Source organism: Apodemus sylvaticus, chromosome 1 (assembly GCF_947179515.1).
Source record: "Apodemus sylvaticus chromosome 1, mApoSyl1.1, whole genome shotgun sequence".
NCBI classification, from domain to species: Eukaryota; Metazoa; Chordata; class Mammalia; order Rodentia; family Muridae; genus Apodemus; species Apodemus sylvaticus.
Genome location: NC_067472.1, coordinates 58,312,897 through 58,338,070, shown reverse-complemented (window position 1 = coordinate 58,338,070; position 25,174 = coordinate 58,312,897). Strand labels below are relative to the sequence as shown.

Below are 25,174 nucleotides of genomic sequence, written 5' to 3'. Positions count from 1 at the left end.
TGGCCTCAGGAGGCGGCGCCCCTTCCCCTGATTTCAGCCTTGGCTATAGCCCAGGCCTCCAGCAGTCTACTGCTGGAGAACTTTGTATTCTGGGGCCAGTGACCTTGGGTGGAGCAGTTGCTGCTTGTGGATCCTCTACACGTCCTCTGTGTGCAGCACATCTAGGTGCTTGGCTGGTACAAGGTAATTGTTCCAGAACAGGTATGGCCCTATAAATCTGAATCAACTGCTAGGCTAGGTTTTTATGTGATAAAAATATGCTGCATGCTAGAGGACTAGTCTCTCTCTCTCTCTCTCTCTCTCTCTTTCTCTCTCTTTCTCTGTATGTGTGTGTGTGTTTCTGTCTCTCTGTATTTGTGTGTGTGTCTGTATGTGTGTGTCTCTCTGTGTCTCTCTCTGTGTGTATGTGTGTGTGTGTGTGTGTGTGTATGTTGTATGGCTTGCATCAATCTCCTACTCAGAAAACCTTGGAGGGATTGATATATAGCAGGCTTCATGCTACCTCTACACAGAGAAAGGCTCTGATGGAGGGCCTTAGGGCAGTTACCAAGAGGACGTTGGTGTATATACATGCACATGTGCACACCATGTATGTATGTGTATGTGTGGAGATGCTGGTGTTATCTGTACAGGGCTCTGGAGAGGATAGGAAGACTTCTTCTATATCCCTCCATTCATGTGGGAGGAAGAAAGGACAGTGAGAGTGACAACAGCTGGCATTCACTACCAAGATTAGTACTTTCAGGTCTCCATCTCAGTTAGTCCTGGAATGACCTAACTGGGCTGGAAGTGGCACCTGAATTTACAGATGAGGAAACGGCTTCAGAGTTGCCAAATCACAGTGCTAGGAAAGAGAGCTAGGCCTAGCCCAGACAGGCAGGCTTAGTGCAGGCTAACTCTGGGCCTCCTGGCCCACCAGCTCTTGTGGTGGAGCTGCTCCCACTTGAGTCTGCTCTGACTCTGAGAGGACCTTGCCGTTTCCTGCCTGTAATTTTGTGCAGGTTTGTTGCCAGCCCTGGCTCCTGCTCTTCAGTAGCGGGTCTCTCAGGTCTTGGGTTCAGGCCTGCTTTTGCTGCCCTTTGTAGGGATATGAGGGTTGAGAGGGGCTTCTTTTTCTCCACAGTGTTCTTGGCCTCAGGTTCTTTGTGAATTGGGCTTGCCTAGGAATCCCTGGGCCACCAAGATCATTTATGGGGAATCACATCAAGTTCTCTTTCTCTCTCTCTCTTCCTTTCTCTCTCCCTCTCATTCTGTGGGGGTAGTAGAGAGTCAGCCTTCCAGGAACTCACCTGATGCCAGTCTAAGGAAGACTCCTTATCTGGAGAAGGGAATGGGGAGCCTGTGTGGTGAGAGGGGGGCAGGGCAGTAAAATGGCCTGTCTACTCAAAGGAGAGTCAAGTGTTCAAGTGGTGGCAAGTAGTTATCAAGAAACAAGTCTTCTATGTAGTTCAGCCTTGCACTTAAGATTGTTCTCCTGCCTCAGCCTACCAAGAACTGGTATTACAAGTGTACCTTGTATTTAAAGTTATTTTAAAATCTTTTACATTTATTTATTTTTGGTGAGGAGTGGGCATGAATACCACATTGTGTTCACTGAGGTTCTCTCCTCCCACCATGTGGGATTAAACTCAGGTCATCACATTTGTTACAAGCACTTTTACCAGATGAGTTATCTCGACAGCCCCATTTTCTTTTCTAATTATAAACAATGTGCCCCCAGCCTGGCCCTGAGCCAGCAGCAATCTGCCCTGTTGGTTTCCTGGAACACATCTTGGAGCAGGCAGTCAATATGAGTCAATGATAAGCCAGACTTGTCGAAAGTGGAGAATTTTGACAAATTAAAATTGAAGAAAACTAATAATGAAAAAAAATACTTCCCAGTCAAAGAAAACTAAACAGCAGGAGAGTGTGTCAAAGGATGGTGAAGTGGGCTCTCCTTCAACATGGCCCGACAGTCTGGTCTTTAGGCTTACATTTAGAAACTGTGTGTCTGAGAGACTTAAGCCAATTGCTGATGGCTTCTCACCTGTACTGATGGTTAAGTGGTAATCGAGACCCAGTCATTGACACATATGTTCCAGATGGCAGATGCTGACTGTGATGGCCACTGATGACCACTGTGTCTGTAGCCCTTGTGCCCCTCCCACACACAGGGGAGCCATTTTCACTGTTAGTGGTGGCTGTGTTGCTTTACCATCATTCTGAAATTGCATGTTTTTACAGCTTCTCATTTCTAATGCAGCAATAAAAAATAAGTATAGTTCTTATCTTAGAAAATAGTGTGTTCCCATTGGATAAAACATCAAGATTTCTGCATATGGGAATATACAGGTGCATAAAGGAGGAAATAAATATACTGCACCAATCTATGGCAATAAGGTGGTCCATTGGCATGATCTCACCAGTTGTCACCTTTGTTTCAGAAAAAAACTTTATGAGATGGTATATATAGTTTATCTCATTTTCTTGGCTTTACGTTGTATCACAAACACCTTCCATATTGTAAACACCCATGCAAAACCATCATTTGTGGATTTGTAGTGTCTATCCAGGGCCTTCCAGTCAGACTTTAAATTCCTTCTGATGTTTGGTGTTGTAAATGGTGGTGTTTGAATACCTCAGGTACACATCTCAGTCTCTGCTTCATAAGGAACAGGAGGCCTACATTTATTTTGAAAGGAATTGTAATTTTACTTTTTGACATTTAATATATTTATATTACTTATCTTGATCATATCCATTCTACCTCCCCCCTTCACTTTCCTCAGATTCCCCCACACTTTCCCTTCCATCTTCAATGTACTTTTTGTATTTTAGAAGCTTTTGTTTTGTTTTAAAGCTAGGTGTAGTGGTACACACCTGTAATCTCAGCCTTTGGGGACTTGATGCAGGGGGATTACACAGTAAATTCAAGTGAGCCTGAGCTATATTATAACAAGACTTAGTTTCAAAAGATGAAGAAAAAGTGTTCTCAGTTGGAGTCTAGACTGGCCTTGAACTCTTGGTTTTTTTTGTTTTTTTGTTTTTGGTTTTTTTTTTGGATTTGGTTTTTTTGAGACAGGGTTTCTCTATATAGCCCTGACTGTCCTGGAGCTCACTCTGTAGACCAGGCTGGCCTTGAACTCAGAAATCCGCCTGCCTCTGCCTCCCAGAGTGCTGGGAATATAGGCGTGCACCACCACCACTACCACTGCCTGGCGGCCTTGAACTCTTGATCCTCCTTTCTCAGGCTCTGAGGTGCTGAGATCATTCAGTGCATTAGTGGGCCTGGCTTGAAGGCTCTGCATAGATCTGAACAGGGCTTCCAGGGTAATTGGACCGGACCTGGGAGTGGGACCTATGTGTCTTCTCAGAGATATCATCTTTTATGAGGCTGCTGTGACTTCATAGCCAGGGTAACACCTTGCTGTTTTCGGTATCTAGATGTTTGGAGGGAAAACCTCAAGTGTTGGGCTTTGTGTTGCTGTCAGTGCTTCTCCTTACCACTGACCAGCAGCAAGATCAGAAGTGGACATCAGCAGCATACTGTGTAACTTACAGACTTTGTTTGAACTTTATCTGCAGTCCCTTTGTGTCCTTGTGTCCTTGTGCCCTTGCTGACAACAGAAGTGCAGAGTCCAGTCAGCACCTATGTGCATTTAGCTTCCTTTCATCTGAACTGATCTCCAGTCCATGTCTCATATGAATTTTTACATATTTGGGCTTTTGTTGTTGTTGCTGCTGTTTGAGACAGAGACTCTCACATAGTTCTGGCTGTCCTGGAACTTGCAGTGTAGATCAGGCTGGCATCAAACTCACAGAGATTCTCCTGCCTCTGCCTCCTGAGTGCTGGGATTAAAAGTGTGTGCCACAATGCCTAGCATCTTTCACGTATTTGAAGCATTAATTTTGAAACATTAATTTTACATATTTGATGGAATAAAACATTGTGTGTGTCCCAGATTGGATAAAATATGGAAATTAGGCTTTAGTTAAACCTGCTTTGTGTATCTGAGGCAGGGCCCTATAGAAGTATGGCTTCCATACTCCTGAAATGGATAACTTCAGGAGGCACCAATGATGTCATCTGATGCTGCTGATAGACGTTAGTCAGTGACATGCTGGCCCAGCTTGTCCACAGTGTGTTAGCATAGGCTCTACCAGTTCCTCTTTCCTTAGTCCAGTCACCCATGGCAAATTATGGTCCAAAAGTAATAAATGGAAAATTCCAGAAATAAACAAGTCTTAAGTTTTAGGTGGTATGCTGTTCTGGGTCTTGCAGCCTCCCACTTCCTCCTACCCAAATCAAGAATTATACTTTTGTTCAGAGTCTCTATGCTGTATTTGCTACCTGCTTGCTAGTTGGTTAGTAGTGTGTCAGTCATCATTGACTGCTGTGGAACTGCTCGTATCTAGGTAACCAGCATTTTACTTCAGTGGTCCCAAAGCAGAGGAGAAGTGAGGCTGGCTGCTAAGATTTGCCAGGGGAAGCTGTCTGCTTTCTTTAAGTGAAAAGGGTGAAAGTTCTTGAGTTACTAAGGAAAAGAAAATGCGCTGAGTTGCTACAATCCACAGGCAAGACCTGAGATCACATTCACATAGCTGTGTCACAGCATTTGTTATGGTTCTATTTGATTATTAATTCCTGTTAATCTCTTACTGTTTGCAATTTCTGAGTTAAACTTTTATTATGAGACATACATAAAAAACTTCATTCCACTGGTCAGTGGTGGCAGATGCCTTTAATAGCAGTACTCCAGAGGCAGAGGAAGGCAGATGTTTGAGTTCAAGGCCAGCCTGGTCTACAGAGCCAGTTCTAAGATGGCCAGGGATAAAAAGAGAAACCTGTCTCTAAAACCAAAACAAAACACACAAAAACAACAAGAATCATGGTTGCAGTCAACTGTGGTCGTGCATTCCTATGGTCCCAGCTTGGAAAGTGGGGACTCCCAAGGATCAGGAGTTCAAGGTCAGTTTGAACTCCTGTGAAGTTTGAGGCCAGCCTGGGCTCCATGAAACTTAAAGAAGGAAAAAAAGCCATAGATGCTATAGGGTTTATAGCACTATCCAGATAAGACACTGCAACTACAATAAGGCCAAGACATAAGCTATTTTAGAAAAGCTGGAGCCTGGAGTGACTCCTCCACACACACTTTTGAAGCCTCAAGCTTAGCACGGCATGCACCCTGGGTCAGCACACTGTGTCCCTGGCCTTCCTCTTTGCTCTTAGGTAACTGGCTATTTGTTGCCTCTTCTTCCTAGTCAAGCCAAAAGTACTGGCCTAGGCCTTTTCTATTCTACAGTATGCTCACCCAGGGTTTATATATTCTCTGTCATCGTAATGCCAGGTTTTTTCTTCCTTGGCCTCCCCCTGTCCATGAGCTTCCTTCACTCCTGACCCCGCTTTTCTCTCTATAGTTTTGTTGTGTTGACCCATCAGTTATCAACTCAGTGGACCTCATAGTGAGTGTTGTCTGAGGTTACCCTACATCTTCCCTGACTCCAGCCTGATCCCATGGCCCCTTCCCCAGTCAGAGGCTCTGTGTCTCTCCTCAGCCTCTGGGATGGTCTGATAGGGCTTTTCCAAAAGCCCTTCAGACCTATTCAAGGTGTGAAGGAGGAAGTGGCCAGCTGATCTGTCCATGTCTTCAACCTTGCCTCACACAGGACTTCTTACCTTCCATCTCTTACTTGTCTAGCTTTTATCATTGTCCCAAGCTTGTTCCCTCAGGGCTTTGGCAGATTTTTTATCTCAGCCAGAGTGCACAGTTCAGTGGCATTAAGTCCACTCACAGGCATTCCACTATCACCTACAAAGTTCTTTTCATGTTGCAGTCTGAAACTTTGTCGTTGTTAAATACATCTTCCCATCCTACCTTAGAGCAGTGCCCCTCTCTGCTTCTCCTTCAGCCCCATCCCACCGTCATAGCCATTTTAGGACCTCCTGTCTGTCAGTGGAATTCCAAAGCATATGCATGTCTCTGGGACCAGCCTCTTCAGTTATTCTTTCTGGCTGTGATGAATATTTTATTTAATATTCCTCACTAGAAGGAAGGTTCAGGCCTGTCTGAAAAAAAGCTGTTTTAACTGAGAGCCAAAGCTACCTCCTGAGAGCAGGTTGACAGGATCAACACAGAAAGAAGTCCATATCAGACGTTAGTGGAGAATGAGGGAGTGAGCCTGAGTGCAGAGCATGGAGACGCACGCCATGCCTGCGTAGGACCGCTGTGGCCTGCGTGTGAGCATCGCGCTGAGTGTGAGCATGGCGAGCTTCACTTCACGAGAGATAGATTGCCAAAGCTCCACCACAAATGGAACCAAAGATGAGTCTGTCTTCTTGGTAGTCTATGGGTTAGAGTCCCTCTCTCTTTCCTCACTCTTTCCAGATGTGGGGTGCTCAGTGCCTAGGCTGCTCTAACCTGGACTCTGATCTCCCCTCCTCAGATGCTGAAGTTCCAAACAGTTCGAGGGGGCCTGAGGCTCCTGGGTGTCCGCCGATCCTCCTCAGCCCCTGTTGCCTCCCCAAATGTCCGGCGTCTGGAGTATAAGCCTATCAAGAAAGTAATGGTGGCCAACAGAGGTAAGTACTACTCGGATTCAGGTCCATGAGCCAGCCTAGCCAGGCCTCCTCTCCTCACCCTGACTGGCCAGTCTCTCAGAGGACTTTGTGTTTCTCTCAGGACCCAGGAGTCTAACTGTTCACCCTGCCTGTCTTAGGTGAGATTGCCATCCGAGTGTTTCGGGCCTGCACAGAGCTGGGTATCCGCACAGTGGCTGTGTACTCGGAGCAGGACACAGGCCAGATGCACAGGCAGAAAGCTGACGAAGCCTACCTCATCGGTCGTGGCCTGGCACCTGTGCAGGCCTACCTGCACATTCCGGACATCATCAAGGTGGCCAAGGTAGAGTCATCTTGGCCTAGGAGACGCCAGGGTTTCCTGAGGCTGGGCAGGATCTCGTTCTGTGCCTGCAGAATGTGTGTACAAGGGGAATGGGAGTAGATCCCAGCAAGGAAAAGGAGAAAGAGGAAGGGCCCCTGGCATTTCGTATGCCTCTTGCAGGAGAATGGTGTAGATGCTGTGCACCCTGGCTATGGGTTCCTCTCAGAGCGAGCAGACTTTGCCCAGGCCTGCCAAGATGCTGGAGTCCGGTTCATCGGTCCAAGTCCAGAGGTGGTCCGCAAGATGGGAGACAAGGTGGAAGCCCGGGCCATTGCCATTGCTGCAGGTGACGTACAATTCCTCCCAGGGGCTAGCCTGGGACAAGATGTAGGAAGGATTCAGCCTGTTACAGAGATCTCCTGTCCTCTCCCAACAGGTGTTCCAGTGGTCCCTGGCACTAATTCCCCCATCAATTCCCTGCATGAGGCACATGAGTTCTCCAACACCTATGGCTTCCCTATTATCTTCAAGGCTGCCTATGGAGGTGGGGGCCGTGGCATGAGGGTTGTGCATAACTATGAGGTAAGCAGGGCAGCACATATGCCAAGGTCTTGGTGCTGGGCTGGCAGCCCCTGTGGTGGTCTCTGGGAAGTACAAAGGGGTCAGCAGAGGGCACAGAGCTGGTCCCATGTCTGCCCAGCCTTGTCTATACTCCTAGGAGCTGGAAGAGAATTACACCCGGGCCTACTCTGAGGCCTTGGCAGCCTTTGGGAATGGGGCATTATTTGTGGAGAAGTTCATTGAGAAGCCAAGGCACATTGAAGTACAGATCCTAGGTGAGTAGGGAATTGTGTGCAACAGGAGAAGCCTAGATCTCCCTGGTTTACAGTAGCAACCTTTGGGACAGCCTTCCCAGGGGACTTGCGACAGAGCAGAAGTCAGGTGGCCAAGTAGCCACAGTGCTCAAGGGGTCAGAGGGTGTATAGGAGTCACTTAGATTCTAGGAAAGGCTGACTCCAGTGTCTTGTATGCCCAGGGGACCAGTATGGGAACATCCTGCACTTGTATGAGCGAGACTGCTCCATCCAGCGGCGGCACCAGAAGGTGGTAGAGATTGCCCCTGCTACCCACCTGGACCCCCAACTTCGCTCACGCCTCACCAATGACTCTGTCAAACTTGCCAAGCAGGTGAGGACATGTTCCCAGGGACATGAGCCCATTTTTGCAAGCTTTCTTACTATCTTTGCCCATTGTCTCATGGCTTGAGGGTTTGGAAACTCCCTGTGGACAGCCTGTTGAAAGAAGGAAGTAGGCCCTGCAGAGTGGGGAAGGACACAGACATCCTCTTGAAGCTGGAGGAAGTGATAGTAGAGATGCTTGGTCAGGAGGATCCTTGCCTTTTTTTCTACTTTTGATACATAGGCTAATTTTTTTGTGGCACCAGCTCACCCTGATCACTGTAAAGAAAACGAGAGTCCTCATATTCTGGCAGAGTTAAGGCGTGTCCTCCCCACTGGCCTCTAACCTCTGCTGCAGCACAATCTATTTCCTTATCAAGGTATCTCCGCCAGTCTCTGCTCAGTGGGTGGAGTAGATCCTGGGGTGTAGAGGTGGGAGCTGTGTCTATAAGCAATGACTTGTCCCTGACTGGCCTAGAAGCTCCTGCCATGGCAGCAAGTTATCTCCTACATCCACTTCCCTTAGACTTCTTACCCCAGCTATGTCACACTGTCCTAGATTTGAGCCCCCATGGCCTTCAGTGCAGGCAGCCAGGGCTCCGGAACAGTTATAGACAGTGGGGACAGAGTGGTTCTGAGATAAGGCTCAGCAATGTGAGCAGAGGCTCTGTCGAGGTCTGGTGGAGCTGGGGTTGCCTCAGAGGAGCAACCTCACCGTGGCTTTGCTCTGTGACCAGTCATACCAGCTCAGAGCCCAGGGAGTGAGTGTGTTGTTCTGGAAGGACCAGAAGTGGAATGAAAGCAGGGCTGCAATCCATGTTAGTGTCACCGTTGCTCTTCAAGTGACATCACTTGAAGTGATGGCCAGATCGAGGATGAGAGCAGAGCAGCACAGGAGGAGCTTCCTGGAAACGCTTCTGCAGTGAGAACTGGGCTGGGAAGCCCAGGACTGCAGGTGTGAGAGGCTGGAAGGAATTTGAATATGGGCCAAGGAGGCTGCCGGGAAAGCAACAGTGAAGGTGCTTCTGCGATGTCTTTGCCTAGACTTGCTGGGTGTAGCCTCCTGGCCTTAGTGGCTTCCAGGGATCCTTGAGCCTGTAGAGTGTAGGGATGGAGGTATATTCTGGGTGTGGCCACTGCAGGGGAGCTGATGGTAGGTGGCTGGATTGCCACAGGCTGTTCTGTTCCAGAACCTGTGTGGTGGGCAGGCTTGCGTGGCACAGCCCTGACTCTGGAAACCTCTGCTTACCGGCCACCCCTGCAGGTAGGCTATGAGAACGCGGGCACTGTGGAGTTCCTGGTGGACAAGCACGGCAAGCACTACTTCATCGAGGTCAATTCCCGCCTGCAGGTGGAGCACACAGTCACTGAGGAAATCACAGAGTGAGCACAGGGCAGAGGGCCAGGGTGGGAACGGGGCTCCTGAGACAGCAGCAGAGGCTTGCTCGCTCGCTTTACTTTAGTGGACCTGGGGACTTCACTAAAAAAAATTCTTATGAGGGTTTTATTCGGTTATTGTAAAATGTTTACACAAAATAAAAACAACTCAGAGCTTACTCACCCCTCATAATGAGGGTTATTCCAGGGGCTGCAGGCACCCCATGGAGCTCTTGAGGCTCTACTTATGAAGAAGGGACCCATCACCCCATTTTTCAGATGAGTCCAAGGCTTGTAGAGGTTCAGAGAACTGTCCAGGTCCACACGGTGGACCCAGTCTCTCCAGCCTTGCCTGCAGCTCTGTGACATGCCCTGTGCCCATGCACAGCCTTTAGGTATTTTTTCCATCTTTATTATATAGTTTGATGCTGTTGATGTTTTAGATAGACTTAAAACAAATTTTTATATTTATTTTTACTTTGTGTATGAATGTTTGCCACAGTGTGTCTGTGCACTGTGTATATACAGTGCCCATGGAGGCCAGAAGAAAGCATAGGTCCCTCAGGATGGAGGTGGAGGTGGTTACGAGTGCTATATGGTTGCTGGGAATTGAACTCAGATCCTCTGGAAGAGCAGCCAGTGCTCTTAACCACCAAGTCCTCTCTCCAGCCCCTTAGACAGAGTTTTAAAAAAGATTTATATATTTTATTTTTATATGTATGCTTTCCCACAGAAGCCAGAGGAGGATATCTGATCCCCCAGAACTAGGATTGCAGAGCCACCAGGTAGCTCTCAGCTGGGGTGGCCAGTACTCTTGGCTGCTGAGCTGTCCCTCAGCCAAGAAACTGATTCTTGTTTAAAAACTTGCTATTTGCACAGGCATGGTGGCTCACACTTTTAATCCCAGCAGAGGCAGGCAGATCTGGCTAGCCTTATCTACATAGTGATTTCCAGGACAGCCAGAGACCCTATCTCAAAACAAAACAAAACAAAACAAAACAAAAAACTTACTGTTTGTCGAAGGCATTCCCCAGACATTACGTTTCATGAGTACTTTTAGTGGCAGACTATTCTACTATCTGCACCTGTAATAATTCAGGTATCATGTTTTCTGTTGGACCGTGTACTGTTCTGGCTTTTGTGGTCCAGGGTATGTCTATAAACATCTGTCCAAATATAAGCTATAGCTTCCTATAAGATTTATACCAATGTATTTTCCTACAAGCTTTGGACATGGACTTAAAAAGAAAATCTACTCATTTTATAAACTGTGAAAATAGTTTTCATTATTTCAAGATACATATTTTGAGCCATGTACGTATTAATCTTCAACACTGGACCAGTCCACCTTTCCATGGAACATTCCTGATTGGTTCTTCTTGGCGGAACTCAAGACTAATGATGCTGCCTCCCACGTGCTGTCTTTGCTTAGTACATATCCAGAAGCCCACAGACTTCTGACTCCCTAGAGTAAGAGCTGGGGTCACAGTGACGCTCCAGCCATGTTCCCTAGTCAGTGCCCCGGTGCTGATTTACAAAGATTTGCTTGCTCAGTATCAGGGTCCTCACGCCTTGAGCCACATACAGGGTCCTTAGCTCTGGCCTGTCTGACCCGCAGCTCCTCTGATGGGGAGTACTACCATGGAGAGCCACCATGCAAGCAGGGTCAGTGACCTATAGAGAGGGCTCCATGGTGACCATGTTACCACTGTGCTGTTGCAGGTGGCACTGAGTACTGAGGACAGAGCCTTAGAGACAGTTCATTAGACCTGGAGGGCCTGTGCTGATAGCTCTTTACCTGGATTTGATACCACCTTTAAGACTGGCCACCACCTTTAAGACTAGCTCAGGCTAGTCTTACACAACTATGCAAACAGGGAGAGCCTTCTGGTCTGCATGTGTCTGAGGAACATAGTGTCCTGACATGTCTACCCTGTAGGCTTCCAAGTAATACATATTTCCCTGTTTTTTGTTTGTTTGCCTTTTGGTTCTGTTTTGTTTGCTTGCTTGTTTTAGATAGGGTCTCTTGGAGTCTACACTGGCCTCAAGCTTGTTAAATAGACAAGGGTGACTTTGTACTCCTAATCTTCCTGCCTGTACCTATCAATACTGAGATTACACACACACACAGACACACTTGGCCTTGTGATTCCTTTTGTGCAGTCTGTCTGCACACACAGTGTAGCCCCCATGCTCCGAGTCAGTGCCCCAACCCTGTGACAGTAACCTCTGCCTATACTTCCAATTTTGGTGTCCTAGGGAGTCAGGAGTTTGCAGACCTTAATACAGGGCAAACAGAGGACTGACTTTTGGAAGGGACTATCGAGGAGTGAAGGGCAGGTAGAGACTTGTCTTCTGGACTCACTGGGGACAGCAGTGCAGGCTGTGGGACCATCAGATGGAGGACTCCAGCTGCTTGGGCTGAGAAGCAGGTGCAGCAGCATTGGCCCTATGAATCGTAGACCCCACCTCCATACCTCACCTCATTTTCCTCCTTCTCTGGTGTCCTCCTCATTTGCAGTGTGGACCTGGTCCATGCTCAGATCCATGTGTCTGAAGGCCGGAGCCTGCCCGACCTGGGCCTGCGGCAGGAGAACATCCGCATCAATGGTTGTGCCATTCAGTGTCGGGTCACCACTGAGGACCCTGCACGCAGCTTCCAGCCAGACACTGGCCGTATTGAGGTAGGTGACATTTCAAGTGTGACACTAGCTCCAGCCTGGGCTGAGATTCTTCACTGCCTATTCATGGTGCCCAGGTTATCACCAAGGGGCCTAGTTGCAACTGTCTTAGAATACATGGGAATCCAGTTTTGTCCTAGAGTAAGGAAGAACTTACCACAGAAACCTAGCAGAAAGTCAGCAGATCACCTGGGAATGGGGGCAGACCAGCTTAGGGGATTGGGGTGAGCCCCAACATGTAATACTTTGATCCTGATGCCCTAGAAACCCAAAGCCTTATTGTGACAAACCCAGAGTGGCTTATCTCTACCCTGGCTTCTGTGAGGTGAGGGGTAGCTAGCAAGGCAGGACCTTGTAGGGAAACAGAGGGTTGGGGTCTCTGTGGTGGAGGGAGTGAAGCAATAGGCCCCTTGGGAGTAAGCAAAGGAGCTCTCTGGGTAGCACTGAGGGACTAAGAGGCAGTTTACCTCAGCTCTGTCCATTTTCCCTGTCAGTATTAGAGCCTTTGGGCTCAGCTGCTTTGGTCCCTTCCATTCCCTGTCTGTGGCTCCAGCCTGTTCACTCACCTTGCATGTCAGTATCACTGTCTACTGGGCAGAGGATGCAGGATGTTAGAGGTAGTCAGGGTTGGCACTGGTGTCTAGGATACAAGGATGCCAAATATGAGTGTGAACCAGATGCCACAATTGCAAAAATGTTCGAAAGTAGTATGGTTAAATATGGGGCAGGGTTGGGCTGCTATGTCAGTTCTGATGACCTTGAGAGGCCGAGGGCCACCATAGCTGACTATGCATTCATTTCTGAGTCCCTAGGTGGGGCAGCTGGGTTTGTGCTGCCCCATAGCCCTGGCTCTTCTACCCTTGGCTGGGAGGGGCAGCTGACACACCAGGGCTCAGCTGCCAGCTGCAGGGCTACTGTTCTCCTCCACCTCCACCTTCACAGCCAGGAGCTGGCTTTTGAGATGGTCACCACAGGGTATTTTTAGCTGGTAGTTCCTGCACACACTTGAGTGTCCACCCTTAAATATTGCATGAAGTTCTTTACTGAACACAGCTTGTGCCCTTCGCACCAGAAGGGTAGATGCTGAGGGTGTCCCCAGTCCATTCCCTCTGGCCTCTTCTCTGTCTGTGAACTTCAGATCCCCCATCTGCCCCATGCCTATCATGAGCACTCACCTGTGTGTGAATATGTAAGTCATCCCAGACACCCAACCCCTTACTGTCCCACTGTGCCTGCCATTTCCCCTTCTGTTAGCCTCTCCTGTTCCCTGGATGAACCAGGTGCATTTCCTTCATTGTGCGTGTTTTGTCTCCATGTCTTCTTCCTCCCCCAACCTCTGCTCTTTCTTTCTCCTACCCTCCCCTTCCCTCTTACCTTAAACGCCACTGCCGCCTCCGCCACCACTGCCACTGCCCCCCCCACCCCCCAGCATCAAAAAGCAAAAACCAAACGAACAAACAAAAAAACCAAGCTGGGTGTGATGGTACAATTTTAGCACTCAGGTTGAGGCAGGAGGGTCGTCATGAGTTCAAGGCTAGCCTAGGCTACATTGTAAGGCTGATCTGGGCTACAAAAAAGCTGGTCTGTCTCAAAAAGACAAAGGGCAAACTAAGCAGCTGAATCCTTCCTTGGTCAGCCTGCCCATCTCCTTTCCTTGCTAGTGTCCTGCAACCTGTGTACTTCTGTCTTACCCAGCACTATCTGGGCAGGGACTTCTCCAGTGAGCTCTGTGGGTGCTGCTCCTGGGATGGTGGTGGACACCGAATGGGCCTGCGGGGTCAGGGGGCAGTCAGGAGGATGGTGAATGGTCGGGTTCTGGCCCTTCCCACCTGGGTGGCTAACTTTGCTGAGCATGATCTGGGAGCTTGGCAGGGCTTTTCCTCCCCTGTCCCCTCCTTGCTGCAGTGCAAGAGTCCGAGTGAATGCATAGGACTCAGAAGGGTTGGAGCCTTGGTCTATTGGCAGAAGTAGAAAGAAACTTGGCTGGTCGGTGATGGGCTGTCTGGGTACCCATGAGCTCAGTCCTGTGGGGGCCAATTTCCATCCCAACTGCTGATTTGTGTTTCCTTCTGGCAACAGGTTTTCCGGAGTGGTGAGGGCATGGGCATCCGCCTGGACAATGCCTCTGCATTCCAGGGGGCTGTCATATCGCCCCACTATGATTCTCTGCTCGTCAAAGTCATTGCCCATGGCAAAGACCACCCCACAGCTGCCACCAAGATGAGCAGAGCCCTGGCTGAGTTCCGTGTCCGAGGTGTAAAGGTGAGAGGCTGCGCCGTCCCGCTGCCTTTGCCCACAGTGGGCCCTTTTGTTTAAGTGTTACTGAGGGGCAGGTGAGGTGTCCGCCTTGCTCTTGCTTTACTTTTATTGAGGTGGCTCTCAGTCTCAGTGGCACAGAAATCTCTCCTGGCTAGACTCAGGCTGCTGGTGCCAGGGCCCTGCTGGGTCTCTGTCTAAGTATGGATCCCTGGGTGAGAGCTCTGCCCTGACAAATGAGCTCAGACCCTCTGCCAGCTCCCAGCTCTCCTGGCTTCCTGGCATCTAGAGTGGCAGGTGCTTCAGAGTAGCCAAGAAACATATGATGAGGGTCAGGGCTCTGGCCCTGTGGCCTCTGTAAGGTAACAAGAGCCTCGGTGCCTAATGCTTCCTTGTTGGGCTACTTTTGTAACTAGTTTCTGTAGCTTCAGACAAATTCACAGCCAAGAAATGCTGTTCTGTCCTTTGAAGCCAGCACCTGCCCATGTAGGCTGGGGCACACCTAGGTATAGATGGCGGCCCGCAGCCCTTGTTGAGGAGTTCTTCCCTCCTCTTCTAGAGGCTCCCATGGGTGCTCTGGTCTTGTGGGCAGTGCTGGGTGCTGCCCTCTTCCTGTTCTTTGTGACTTCTTACAGTCCTCTATTCTTGTTAAAGCTTGGAAGCTCATGGCCCTACTGTGCCAGTGCTGTCCCCACAGTGCCACATCATTTTCCTCTTTGTTCACAGGTTGTCAGTGGCCATAGTGGGCTCAAAGACTTTTTGGAAAATCTTATGGGAGGAAGGTTTTGAGCCTGTCCTGTGGGGTAGGGCAGAGAAGCCTCTCTCCCACAGCCAATCTTGGGAAAAATAGTGGATTCTTAGACGCTAGGGCCTTCCTTCTGGTATTTGGAGCTTACAGGCTCTGTTGGGGCTCATGCCTTGCCTTTGGGGCCAAGATATGCTGTAAAATCAGCTCCCCCATTCTAGATTCACTGCCTTATGTACTGAGACCTGGCTTTCCTCTGGCTGATGAGGGATGGGAGGGGTTACGGGGTATACAATGGGCTATCCCCTGGCTTGAAGTTGTGCCAATATGCTGATTAGTTTTCCACCCTTAGTGCCAGGTACCCTGAGCCATACACCTTTACACACCTGTCCTTTATCACAGTGAGTTCAAGATCCCAGCATCCTCCTCCAGTCATGAGAACAGGGTCAGTAGGGTTCATGACTAGAGACAGCAACAGGACTTGGGGCCTGTGCCTGTCCCCTTCCTCCACACATCCTACCCTGTGCCTGCCCTCTCTTATGTCTCCCAACTATTGCTTATTTCCCTCAAGCATTTCTCTAGGTCACACACTGGTTTATTATGGTGCCAGGAGGTTGGGAGTGTGTGAGCTCGGCTGCAGTTGTGGGCACAGCAGAGTGCTGCAAAAGCTGCTTAGCTGCCAGTATCTGCTTCTGCGCTTTCAGTAAGCAGCTGGGTACCTGTGCAGGACACACCTGGGGGCACAGGTGTGCTCAGCTCTGTATCAGGAGGCTGTGGGGCCCTACCAGGCAGCAGAGCAGGGCAGGGCAGGGCAGGGCAGGGCAGGGCAGGGCTGTGCATTCCCCTCATCAGCTGGCTGAAGTCAGCTTGCCCAGAAAGCCCAACAGAGCTACAGTCTTAGAACAGCCATCTTACTCAGACCCACGGAGGCATAGGGCCTTCTAGAGGCTCCTAGATTAATGCCTGCCTCTGGCAGGGCCAACAGACAAGACCCCAACTCTTGACTGCTACCCCAGGCTTACATAGACCAGCTGGGAGTCTTAGGCTATAAGACTAACCACCTCTGCTGGGCCTGGCAGCTTTAGCCTCGACACCTGTACTCATCTGTGTACTCCTAACGGCCTCCCTCCCAGGGACCAAGCAGGATGAAACCAAAGACGAACACTGAAGTGTCCCCAACAATTTTATTATAAATAGAAACAAGACTCCCTCTTGGTGGCTGCAGCCCCTGCCTTGGTGGCTCTGAGCACCTGTTGGTGGGACCTGTCCCTTTAGTCTGGAGGCCAAAACCAAGGAAAGGGTTTGCTGTCCCACCAAGTACATGGGGGCCTGAGGTACTGAGGATAAAAAGCAGAGTGGGACCCAGGGCCGTGCTGCCCACCCAGGCTGGGTGCTGCCACCTGGGCCCAACAGTGGCACTGCTCCTTCCTCAGGGCACAAGAGAGGCTGCCCTTTCTTGTCACACCACACTCTCCTCCAGCCGCTCTGCACTGCCTCCCACACCCCGACACCCAGCTCCCAGCAGCCCCCCATGTACAGAGTGGCTCCGCCGGGCCCAGGCTCCTCCCAGGCGCCTGGCATACCCGTAGCATCCACCAGTGTCTCCTAGGTCCAGGGAGCAGCTGCGCTGAGGACGGGGTGGAGGGCTCCGTGGAGGGTGGCTCTTGGGCATGGGGCTGGTGCCACCATTGGTCTGGGATTGGACATGGCTGAGTTTGAGTGGGAGGCGGCCATTCCCAGCTCCCCGGCCCCGAACCAGCAAGGCCACAGTGAAGACCAGTAAGGCAGCCACTAGGACGCCCCCCACTGCCACAGTCAGGGTCCCGCCCAGCACATGGGCCTGTAGAGCATGGCACAGGGGAGTGGCTGGTAATGTAGAGAAGTGGGCACAGCCCAGCAGTCTAGTGGCCGTGAGGTCGGAAGGCCCAGCAGCAGGTGACAGGGCCAGCAGGCAGAGGTCGTAGTCAGCACCAGGAACCAGGTGCTTCAGCAGGAAGTGGTGGCTGGAGGCTGGTACAATCCTGCAGGCAAGGGCAGGTGGTCAGAGCCCCAGGATGGGGTATAGCCCCCTTTCCCATCTTAAGGTTTGCCCTGGACAGCCCCCTTAGGCCTTTAAGGCCCTGTCAACACACACACACACACACACACACACACACACACACACACACACACACACAGACCTGTGCCCCCTCAGGAAAGCAGAAACAATGACAGGCATCCATATGCAGATGGGCGTGTGCACTGACACAGGCCTCAGATAACAGGAGTTGGGGTGGGAAATGGACCCAAGCAGAGGCACAAGTACCCGGGGTGGGGGTGGGGGTGTCAGGTGCTTTAGCACACACCCAAGTTGCTATCCCTGATGGTCAGGAAGGCTGGCACATACAGCCTTACCTGAGACCCCTTATAAAAGCAGCCACGTTCCTCCGCCCCAGCCATGCTCTGAGAGTTTAGATGTGGAGGAGCAGACACAGGCCTGGAGGGGGACAGGCGGAACTTGGGGATACAGAGGTGGCAGGAAGGGAGGTGCAGTGAACAAAGCAGGCTGAAGGGCGTGTGCAAGGCCCATCCTCACCGGTAGATGAGGGTCTCATCCTCGCTGCTGTTGTACTGGATTTGGAACATCCACACTGGGTCAGCTGGCCGCCCTGGGCCCCAGCTCACCAGGCCAGAGGTGGCAGTCACCTCTGTCACTTGCACGGCTGGTTCAGATTCTAAAGTTCCCTCGCCTTCGGCAGCAGTTCTAGCAGAAGCAGCAATGTCTGAAGGCCCAGGACGGCCCCCCTCAGCACTGGTGTTCCCACCATGGGGCAAGGCCAGTACCCGGAGCTCCACTCGGGCTGTGGCCTCACCAGCAGGGTTGGTGGCAATGCAGGTATAGGCTCCTGCATCTCCAGCGCCTGTCACCCCAATCTCTAGGGTCCCATTGGGGAAAGCCCAGGCTCGAGAAGAGTTGCCAACCAGTCTGTCATCAGGGCCGACCCAGTGCATGGTAGGTGCAGGGTCACCAAGGGCCCTGCACCGTAGAGTGGCCCTCTGGCCTTCTAGCACCCACAGGCGCTGTGTGTGGCGGGCAATCAGTGGAGGCTCACAGGAGAACTCTCCCTCAGGCACAGCCCAGAAGTAGCGGCCTGCCAGGGTTGGTGGAGAAGCGCAGGTTTCCAGGTCATCAGGCCGAGCCAGCCGCCGCAGCCACAGCAGCTCACAGTTGCAGTGCAGTGGGTTCCCGCTGAAACTCAGCACCAGGGGAGAAGGTGAGGCCTCAGCATCCCGACCTCGGGAGAAGAGTGGATCAGGTGCCAGGGTGGCCAGGCGGTTGGAGGTGAGGTCCAGGCGGGAGAGCTGGCTGAGCTGAGCAAAGACACCCGGGGGCAGCGCATCGATGAGGTTATGGTCCAGATTCAGGGTATGCAGGGCAGGCATGGAGCCTATGCCGGCCCAGGGAACCTGCCGGAGATTGTTATAGGACACATCCAGGTCCTCGAGACTGTCAAGGAAATCATCAAAGGCCCCAGGAGCGATTCTGCCCAGTTGATTGCCACTAAGAATGAGATGCTGGAGGTTGACAGGCCCCCGCAGGCTGCTGCTGCCCAGCTCCACCAGCCTGTTGCCATCCAGGTGCAAGGAGCGCAGGCTCTCCAGGTCCCCAAAGGAGCGAGCCCCAATGCGGGTGATGGCATTTCGAGACAATGTTAGGTCCACCAGCCCTGTCATGTTGCGGAAGTCAGGTGGTCCCAGGGCCTGGATGAAGTTGTCAGCCAGGCGCAGTTCAACTGTGCGCCTGTCCACGTTGGGTGGCACAAACAGCAGGCCTCGGTGGGCACAAAGGGTGCTGAGCGACTCCGACAGGTTCTGGCACACACAGGGTAGCGGGCAGGCAGCGGCTCCACTGGCCAGCAACAGCAGTAGGAGCGGCGGGGCCATGGTGAGTGCCCTGTGGGAAAGGGCCGCAGCCCCAGGCACAGGTGGGGCTAGGGCAAGTGCCCACTTGTGCCCAGGGCACAGTCCCAGAGTCTGAACTGGGAAAGGTTTGGGTAAGAGGCTCACAGAGGACCCCAAGGAGAAAAGACAGCTGGGGCTGCAGACTAAGGCCCCCCCAGAGTAAAGGTCACATTTCCCAAGCAGTTGAAGGGAGTCCAGGTACTGGGTACAAGGTGAGGCATGAGGCAGGAAGTGGAGGAGGGCCCAGAGCAGGGAGGGTCCGGGAACTTCCTTCTGGCATCCTCTGGAATGGCCAGCCCCCTCCCCCCACCCCCTCCGTGCCTTCCCCTTCGTGGCTGAGGATGGCGTTTCCCTCAAATCCCCGGCGTGGACTGTGGCTCCTCCCCGGGCGGGCCTCCCTCTGAGCCCTGTCGGGGCGGGGGAGGGGGGCTCACCTGGTGTCCGTCGCTCAGGGGGCGCGGGATGGCCTCCCCGCGGACCCAGCCGGCCCCTGCCGACTCCAGGCCGCTCTCTCGCGGGGGCGAGGCCCGGCCCGCCAGCCGCGCGCCCTCCGGCCCATGGCGCTCGGGCCCTCGGCCCCGGCTCTCCGCTCCCGGCACCTTTTCTCCGCGCCGTTCGCGGCGGCGGCGGCGACAGGCAGGCGGGTGCGCGCTGACGGACACGCGCGCCGCGAACACGCACGTGGAGGGTGGACCGGGAGGAGCACAGGGATCCACCCGGCCCCAGCCGGGCTCCGGAGGTCACGGGGACACGCGGCCACTGCAGCGCCCACGGGTGGCGCCCAGTCACGCCCGAGGCCCGGCCAAGCCTTCCGCGCTGCCCCACAGCGCTGCCGCAGCGCACTCACCCTGGCACGGGCGCGCGCGCCCTCGGCCACCCTGGCGCCCAAGCATCCTGCAACCGCTCAGGCGGGCGCCGCGGCTCTGCAGACAACCAGACAAAGCTCCAGCTCTAGGCCCCTTTACCATCTCCCAGAGACGGGCCTTTGTCACATGTCTCTGGGCACCCTCCCCAACACGCCCACATATGCCCACACACCCACACGTCCCCGCACCCACGGGCAGGGCCGGGTGCAAACCCGCACTGTTACTGGGACCCCCGCGTTCGCAAACACACACTGAAGGTCACAACCGTTCTGCATCACCGCATCACGTGAAGAATCCCCCACAGGCCCGGGCCCTGGGGGGTGGGGGGCTAGGGTGGCGCCCCCAACAGGGCTTCTGCGGGTGGGGCCTGAGGGCTTGGCCACGGGACTGGCGTCGTGCCCCGCCCCGCCGCGCCCCTCCCTCCTCGGCTCGGTCTCCCTCCCGCCCAGCCGGGCGCTCCCCAGCCAACCGGCCTCTGTCTCTGGCTCGATTGGTCTGTGCTGCGCGGTTTCCCAGCAGGCTGGCTGTGGCACGCTGTTTGAAGCTGTGCGTCAGTGGTCCTCTCCGTGTCATAGCTCCGCCTCCCCTCTTCTAGAGGGGCCTCCTCCTAGGGAGTGTGGTCCAAAAGGTCTAAAAAGTGAGGGGGACTCAGAACCAAGTTTGGTATCTTGTTTGTCACCCAGGAGTGATTTCATTAGTTGGGATGGGAAGTTACCACCTCCTACGAGGCATCTTGTCCCAGGCTACCTGGACCCTTTCTTTCTATTCCCCTCTCTCCATACCTGAGTCTAAGGAGAGCGTGGGTGGCAGGAACTGGGGGAGAACGAGATTGGATTTTAATCCTACCTGGTACAGCCGCACAGCCTTGAACAGGTTACCTAACTACAGAAACGGGTTTCTCATGCAGACCCAGAGCTGTTAATTGCCTGTACTATTTACACCTAAGGAACCTGCAGCTTGAGGGACTGAAGTCCTTGCAGCTGGAAGCCATTGCTTGGCGTGATGCTGGGACACCCCAGCTGTTGCAAAAATAATTTGGATCTTTAGTTCAATCATCTGTGATGTGAGGTGGTGCCAGATACTTCTTTTTCTTCCCCTAGAGTTTCCATTCACTCCAAATACACACATATTCTCGTATCTGCCATGTGTTCCCGACCCTGTTGTGGGAGCCAGGTGGTTCCTGGCCCTGTTCTACCACTGTGGAGCTTTCCAGTTGAGGCAACAATGGGGGGCCAGTAGTAGCAAAGGGGAGGAGTCTACGTGGTGGTTGGGGGCTTTGAGGATCCTTCTCAGTCTATGCACCCTGGGTTCTCTCGATGGTTTAACAGTTAAGTGCCATGCTTTGGTCCCTTTTGGGGGAAGGTGCATGGGCAAGATTCCAGGAGACAAGCAGATGCAAGGCTGCAAGGCCTCCCGGGGCTGGGCACAGACTTGTATTCGCTAATGACTCTGTCAGAAGCTGGTGGCAAAGGCACCAGAGGGTGACTGTGTTGAGGCAGCTTTGGGGGAAATGTGTGGACTGAGCAGAAGAGATTAAGAGTCCTGGATTTGTCATGGGACAGGGGTCCAGCATGCCCAGTCACACAGGAAAAGATGGGTAGGGAGGGTAGAGGTCAAGGTATCCATCTACCAGCTAGGCTGGGAGCACAGGATGCAGGGCTTGGGGGAGTGCAGATAGACTGGAGATGGTTCCACTTGGCTCAGAGGGCAAAGGCAGTCACAGGAGCAGCAGGTCCAGATCAGGGTGTCCTAAGGACAGTAGCATGTGAGAAGCGGAAGGGCAGAAGAGGAAGACGATGAGGTCAGGAAAGAATGTCTAGGTGGGAGCTGTTACCAAGAAGATGGGAGGATGCCTTTGGAATTAGAAGGAGGCGGTCTCGTGAAAATGGGTTTAAGAGGCGTGGCTGGCAGGGGTTGTTACAGGGTGACGTGCATGCTGCTACAGAAGCTAGGTTCTAGGCTATGAGAAGCGTTAAATCTTAGTGTGGACTCAATCAAGGGGGGATGGCATTGGCATATGTTCTGGGGTGAGCAAGGATGGAGGGTATACATCTAGCCCCTGGCAACTTCAGGGATTGCCAGAATGCTGGCAAGATGGGGGCAGTGCTCCAGAGGAGCCCCTGTTGGCTGCTCCCTCCCTAAGCTGCCTCGTGGCCTCTCTTCCTCTGTCTTGCAGACCAACATCCCCTTCCTGCAGAATGTGCTCAACAACCAGCAGTTCCTGGCGGGCACTGTGGACACCCAGTTCATCGATGAGAACCCTGAGCTGTTCCAGCTTCGGCCTGCACAGAACCGGGCCCAGAAGTTGCTACATTACCTCGGTCAGCCTGCACTGCCCTTCTCGTCCCTCCCAGCCTGTACCCAGCCCTTGTTAAGGCTCTGGACCCTCCTTTCTGCCCACATGCCCCGTATTAGGTTTCCACTGCCTAGACTCGAGGCCCAGGTGTCCTGGAGAAAGTCCCCTTCCCAGACCCCACCTACTCACACGGCTGCCCTTTACTCTTCCTCTGACCAGCCTGTCTTGACCTAGTGCTCACTTTCTCCTCAGGACATGTCATGGTGAATGGCCCTACCACTCCAATCCCTGTCAATGTCAGTCCCAGTCCTGTGGACCCTGCTGTTCCTGTGGTGCCCATAGGTACGCTGAGACCCATTTCTAACAACTCAGAGGCCTAGTGGAGGTTGCTACCTGTAGGGCAGGCAGTGATGTTCTTGTTTACCCTAGGCCCACCTCCTGCTGGTTTCAGAGACATCCTTCTGCGAGAGGGGCCAGAGGGCTTTGCCAGAGCTGTGCGAAAGCACCAGGGGCTGCTGCTGATGGACACGACCTTCCGGGATGCCCACCAGTCACTACTGGCCACTAGAGTGCGCACACATGATCTCAAAAAGATTGCGCCCTATGTTGCCCACAACTTCAACAAGCTCTTCAGCATGGAGAACTGGGGAGGAGCCACATTCGATGTTGCCATGCGCTTCTTGTATGAGTGCCCCTGGCGGCGGCTCCAGGAGCTCCGGGAGCTTATTCCCAACATCCCGTTCCAGATGCTGCTGAGGGGGGCCAATGCTGTGGGCTACACCAACTACCCTGACAATGTGGTCTTCAAGTAAGCCTGGGTCTGCTGGGACCACACAGCAGTGGGCCCCATAGACTCTTTGACTGTATCCTATGGGAACCAAATAGAATTTCAGAGGCAGAGCAGTTAGGGCTTCTGGATCTCTGTGGCAGCAAACACTGAGGGAGATGACTTGTCCCAGGAATCCCAGCACGGAGCTGGGGTTGGAACTGGGCCTGAGGGCTCTGCTCAGTGTTCTCCTCCTCAGCTACTCTAAGATTGCTAAGAATCTTACCAATCCTCCAGGCTCAGTGAGTCTGGATGGCTCTGCCAGTGTCAGTCACTTGGCCCAGGCTGTGCTGGAAGAGGCCTTGTTCACAGTTGGAAATACCCACTCCCCTCACAGGCCAGACTTCACTACCTAGGGGGAAGGACCTAGAGAAGGAAGTACAGGGAGTCAGGAAGAATTCACTTATTTTTCTCACCTACCAGGTTCTGTGAGGTGGCCAAAGAGAACGGTATGGATGTCTTCCGAATCTTTGACTCCCTCAACTACTTGCCAAACATGCTGCTGGGCATGGAAGCGGCAGGCAGTGCTGGGGGTGTGGTGGAGGCTGCCATCTCATACACGGGCGACGTGGCTGACCCTAGTCGCACTAAATATTCACTGGAGTACTACATGGGCTTAGCTGAAGAGCTGGTGCGAGCTGGCACTCACATCCTCTGCATTAAGGTGCCAAGGCCTTTTGCCCATCTATTCCTCTCACCTTCCCACGGTACCCACTATGACCTGCGATACAAGAACACATCAGGTCCCTCTTTACCATCATTCCTTCTCCTCTTCACTTCTTTAGGACATGGCAGGCCTGCTGAAGCCTGCAGCCTGCACCATGCTGGTCAGCTCCCTCCGGGACCGATTCCCCGACCTCCCACTGCACATCCATACCCATGATACATCAGGGGCAGGTGTGGCAGCCATGTTGGCCTGTGCACAAGCTGGGGCTGATGTTGTGGACGTGGCTGTAGACTCCATGTCTGGGATGACCTCACAGCCAAGCATGGGGGCCCTGGTGGCCTGTACCAAAGGGACTCCTCTGGACACAGGTAGGATAGAGGAACAACTCATGGCCATGCTCCTTTCAAAGTCCTGACTGATCCCAGCAGAGCCTGGGATTCAGATGTCTCACTCTGGCCTGGCTGCCTCCTCCTCCCACCCACATTTGAGATGGGATCTGAGCTAATGCTGAGTTCTGGAAAGTACCCCTGGGAGTCCTGGCACGTTGCCAAACTCTCCTGACTCTAGCTTCCCCTCAGAGGTACCCCTGGAGCGTGTGTTTGACTACAGTGAGTACTGGGAAGGGGCTCGGGGACTGTACGCGGCCTTCGATTGCACGGCTACCATGAAGTCTGGCAACTCAGATGTGTATGAGAATGAGATCCCGGGGGGCCAGTACACCAACCTGCACTTCCAAGCCCACAGCATGGGACTTGGCTCCAAGTTCAAGGAGGTCAAGAAGGCCTATGTGGAGGCTAACCAGATGCTGGGCGACCTCATCAAGGTGAGCAAGGCTCCTTGTCTAGTGGCCCTGCATGCTACGCTCCCGCCTCTGGGCCTAGCATCCTCATTACCAGAGATATTTTCTCTCCAGGTGACACCATCCTCCAAGATTGTGGGGGACCTGGCCCAGTTTATGGTACAGAATGGGTTGAGCCGGGCAGAGGCAGAGGCTCAGGCAGAAGAGCTGTCCTTCCCCCGCTCTGTGGTGGAGTTCCTGCAGGGCTACATTGGCATTCCCCATGGGGGTTTCCCTGAGCCCTTTCGCTCTAAGGTAAGGAAGGTACATCCTGATGAGACAGGCTGAGTACAAGAACCTGGCCTGACCTTCTGCTTGCTCCTCAGGTGCTAAAGGACCTCCCAAGAATAGAGGGGCGGCCTGGAGCCTCCCTCCCTCCCCTGAACCTGAAGGAGCTGGAGAAGGACCTGATTGATAGGCATGGGGAGGAGGTGACCCCAGAGGATGTTCTCTCTGCAGCCATGTACCCTGATGTCTTTGCTCAATTCAAGGACTTCACAGCTACCTTTGGCCCCCTGGATAGCCTTAATACTCGTCTGTTTCTTCAAGGACCCAAAATTGCAGAGGAGTTTGAGGTCAGTGGTCCTTGTGTTTGTCTACATTCAGCCAAGGCCTACAGTAGCCATGCCACACAGCTCCCAA

General features: G+C 52.8%; 2 protein-coding genes across 5 annotated transcripts in view; one reads left to right on the top strand and one right to left on the bottom strand.

Annotated features, from left to right (window-relative positions):
• Positions 1-25,174, top strand: part of Pc (pyruvate carboxylase) — a 97,483-nt gene that overhangs the window by 71,310 nt on the left and 999 nt on the right. For all 3 annotated transcript variants that reach the window (XM_052193345.1, XM_052193340.1, XM_052193346.1), the window contains 17 exons: positions 6,424-6,559; positions 6,697-6,881; positions 7,041-7,206; positions 7,297-7,442; positions 7,579-7,696; positions 7,897-8,048; positions 9,303-9,421; positions 11,937-12,099; positions 14,176-14,358; positions 22,082-22,226; positions 22,454-22,543; positions 22,631-23,009; positions 23,451-23,691; positions 23,813-24,062; positions 24,273-24,517; positions 24,608-24,787; positions 24,859-25,107. In XM_052193345.1, the coding sequence (XP_052049305.1) occupies positions 6,424-6,559; positions 6,697-6,881; positions 7,041-7,206; positions 7,297-7,442; positions 7,579-7,696; positions 7,897-8,048; positions 9,303-9,421; positions 11,937-12,099; positions 14,176-14,358; positions 22,082-22,226; positions 22,454-22,543; positions 22,631-23,009; positions 23,451-23,691; positions 23,813-24,062; positions 24,273-24,517; positions 24,608-24,787; positions 24,859-25,107 (3,147 nt within the window). The remainder of the gene's footprint in view (positions 1-6,423; positions 6,560-6,696; positions 6,882-7,040; positions 7,207-7,296; positions 7,443-7,578; positions 7,697-7,896; positions 8,049-9,302; positions 9,422-11,936; positions 12,100-14,175; positions 14,359-22,081; positions 22,227-22,453; positions 22,544-22,630; positions 23,010-23,450; positions 23,692-23,812; positions 24,063-24,272; positions 24,518-24,607; positions 24,788-24,858; positions 25,108-25,174) is intronic.
• Positions 16,281-20,266, bottom strand: Lrfn4 (leucine rich repeat and fibronectin type III domain containing 4). 2 transcript variants are annotated; one of them, XM_052193356.1, is made up of 3 exons: positions 19,474-20,266; positions 17,673-19,031; positions 16,281-17,118 (listed from the first exon to the last, which is right to left on the bottom strand). In XM_052193356.1, the coding sequence occupies exons 2-3, from the start codon at positions 19,019-19,021 to the stop codon at positions 16,557-16,559; spliced, it is 1,911 nt and encodes a 636-aa protein (XP_052049316.1). In that variant the 5' UTR covers positions 19,022-19,031; positions 19,474-20,266; the 3' UTR covers positions 16,281-16,556. The 2 variants fall into 2 exon arrangements, with proteins under 2 accessions (XP_052049316.1, XP_052049311.1); XM_052193351.1 differs by lacking the exon at positions 19,474-20,266 and having other exon boundaries at positions 17,673-19,321.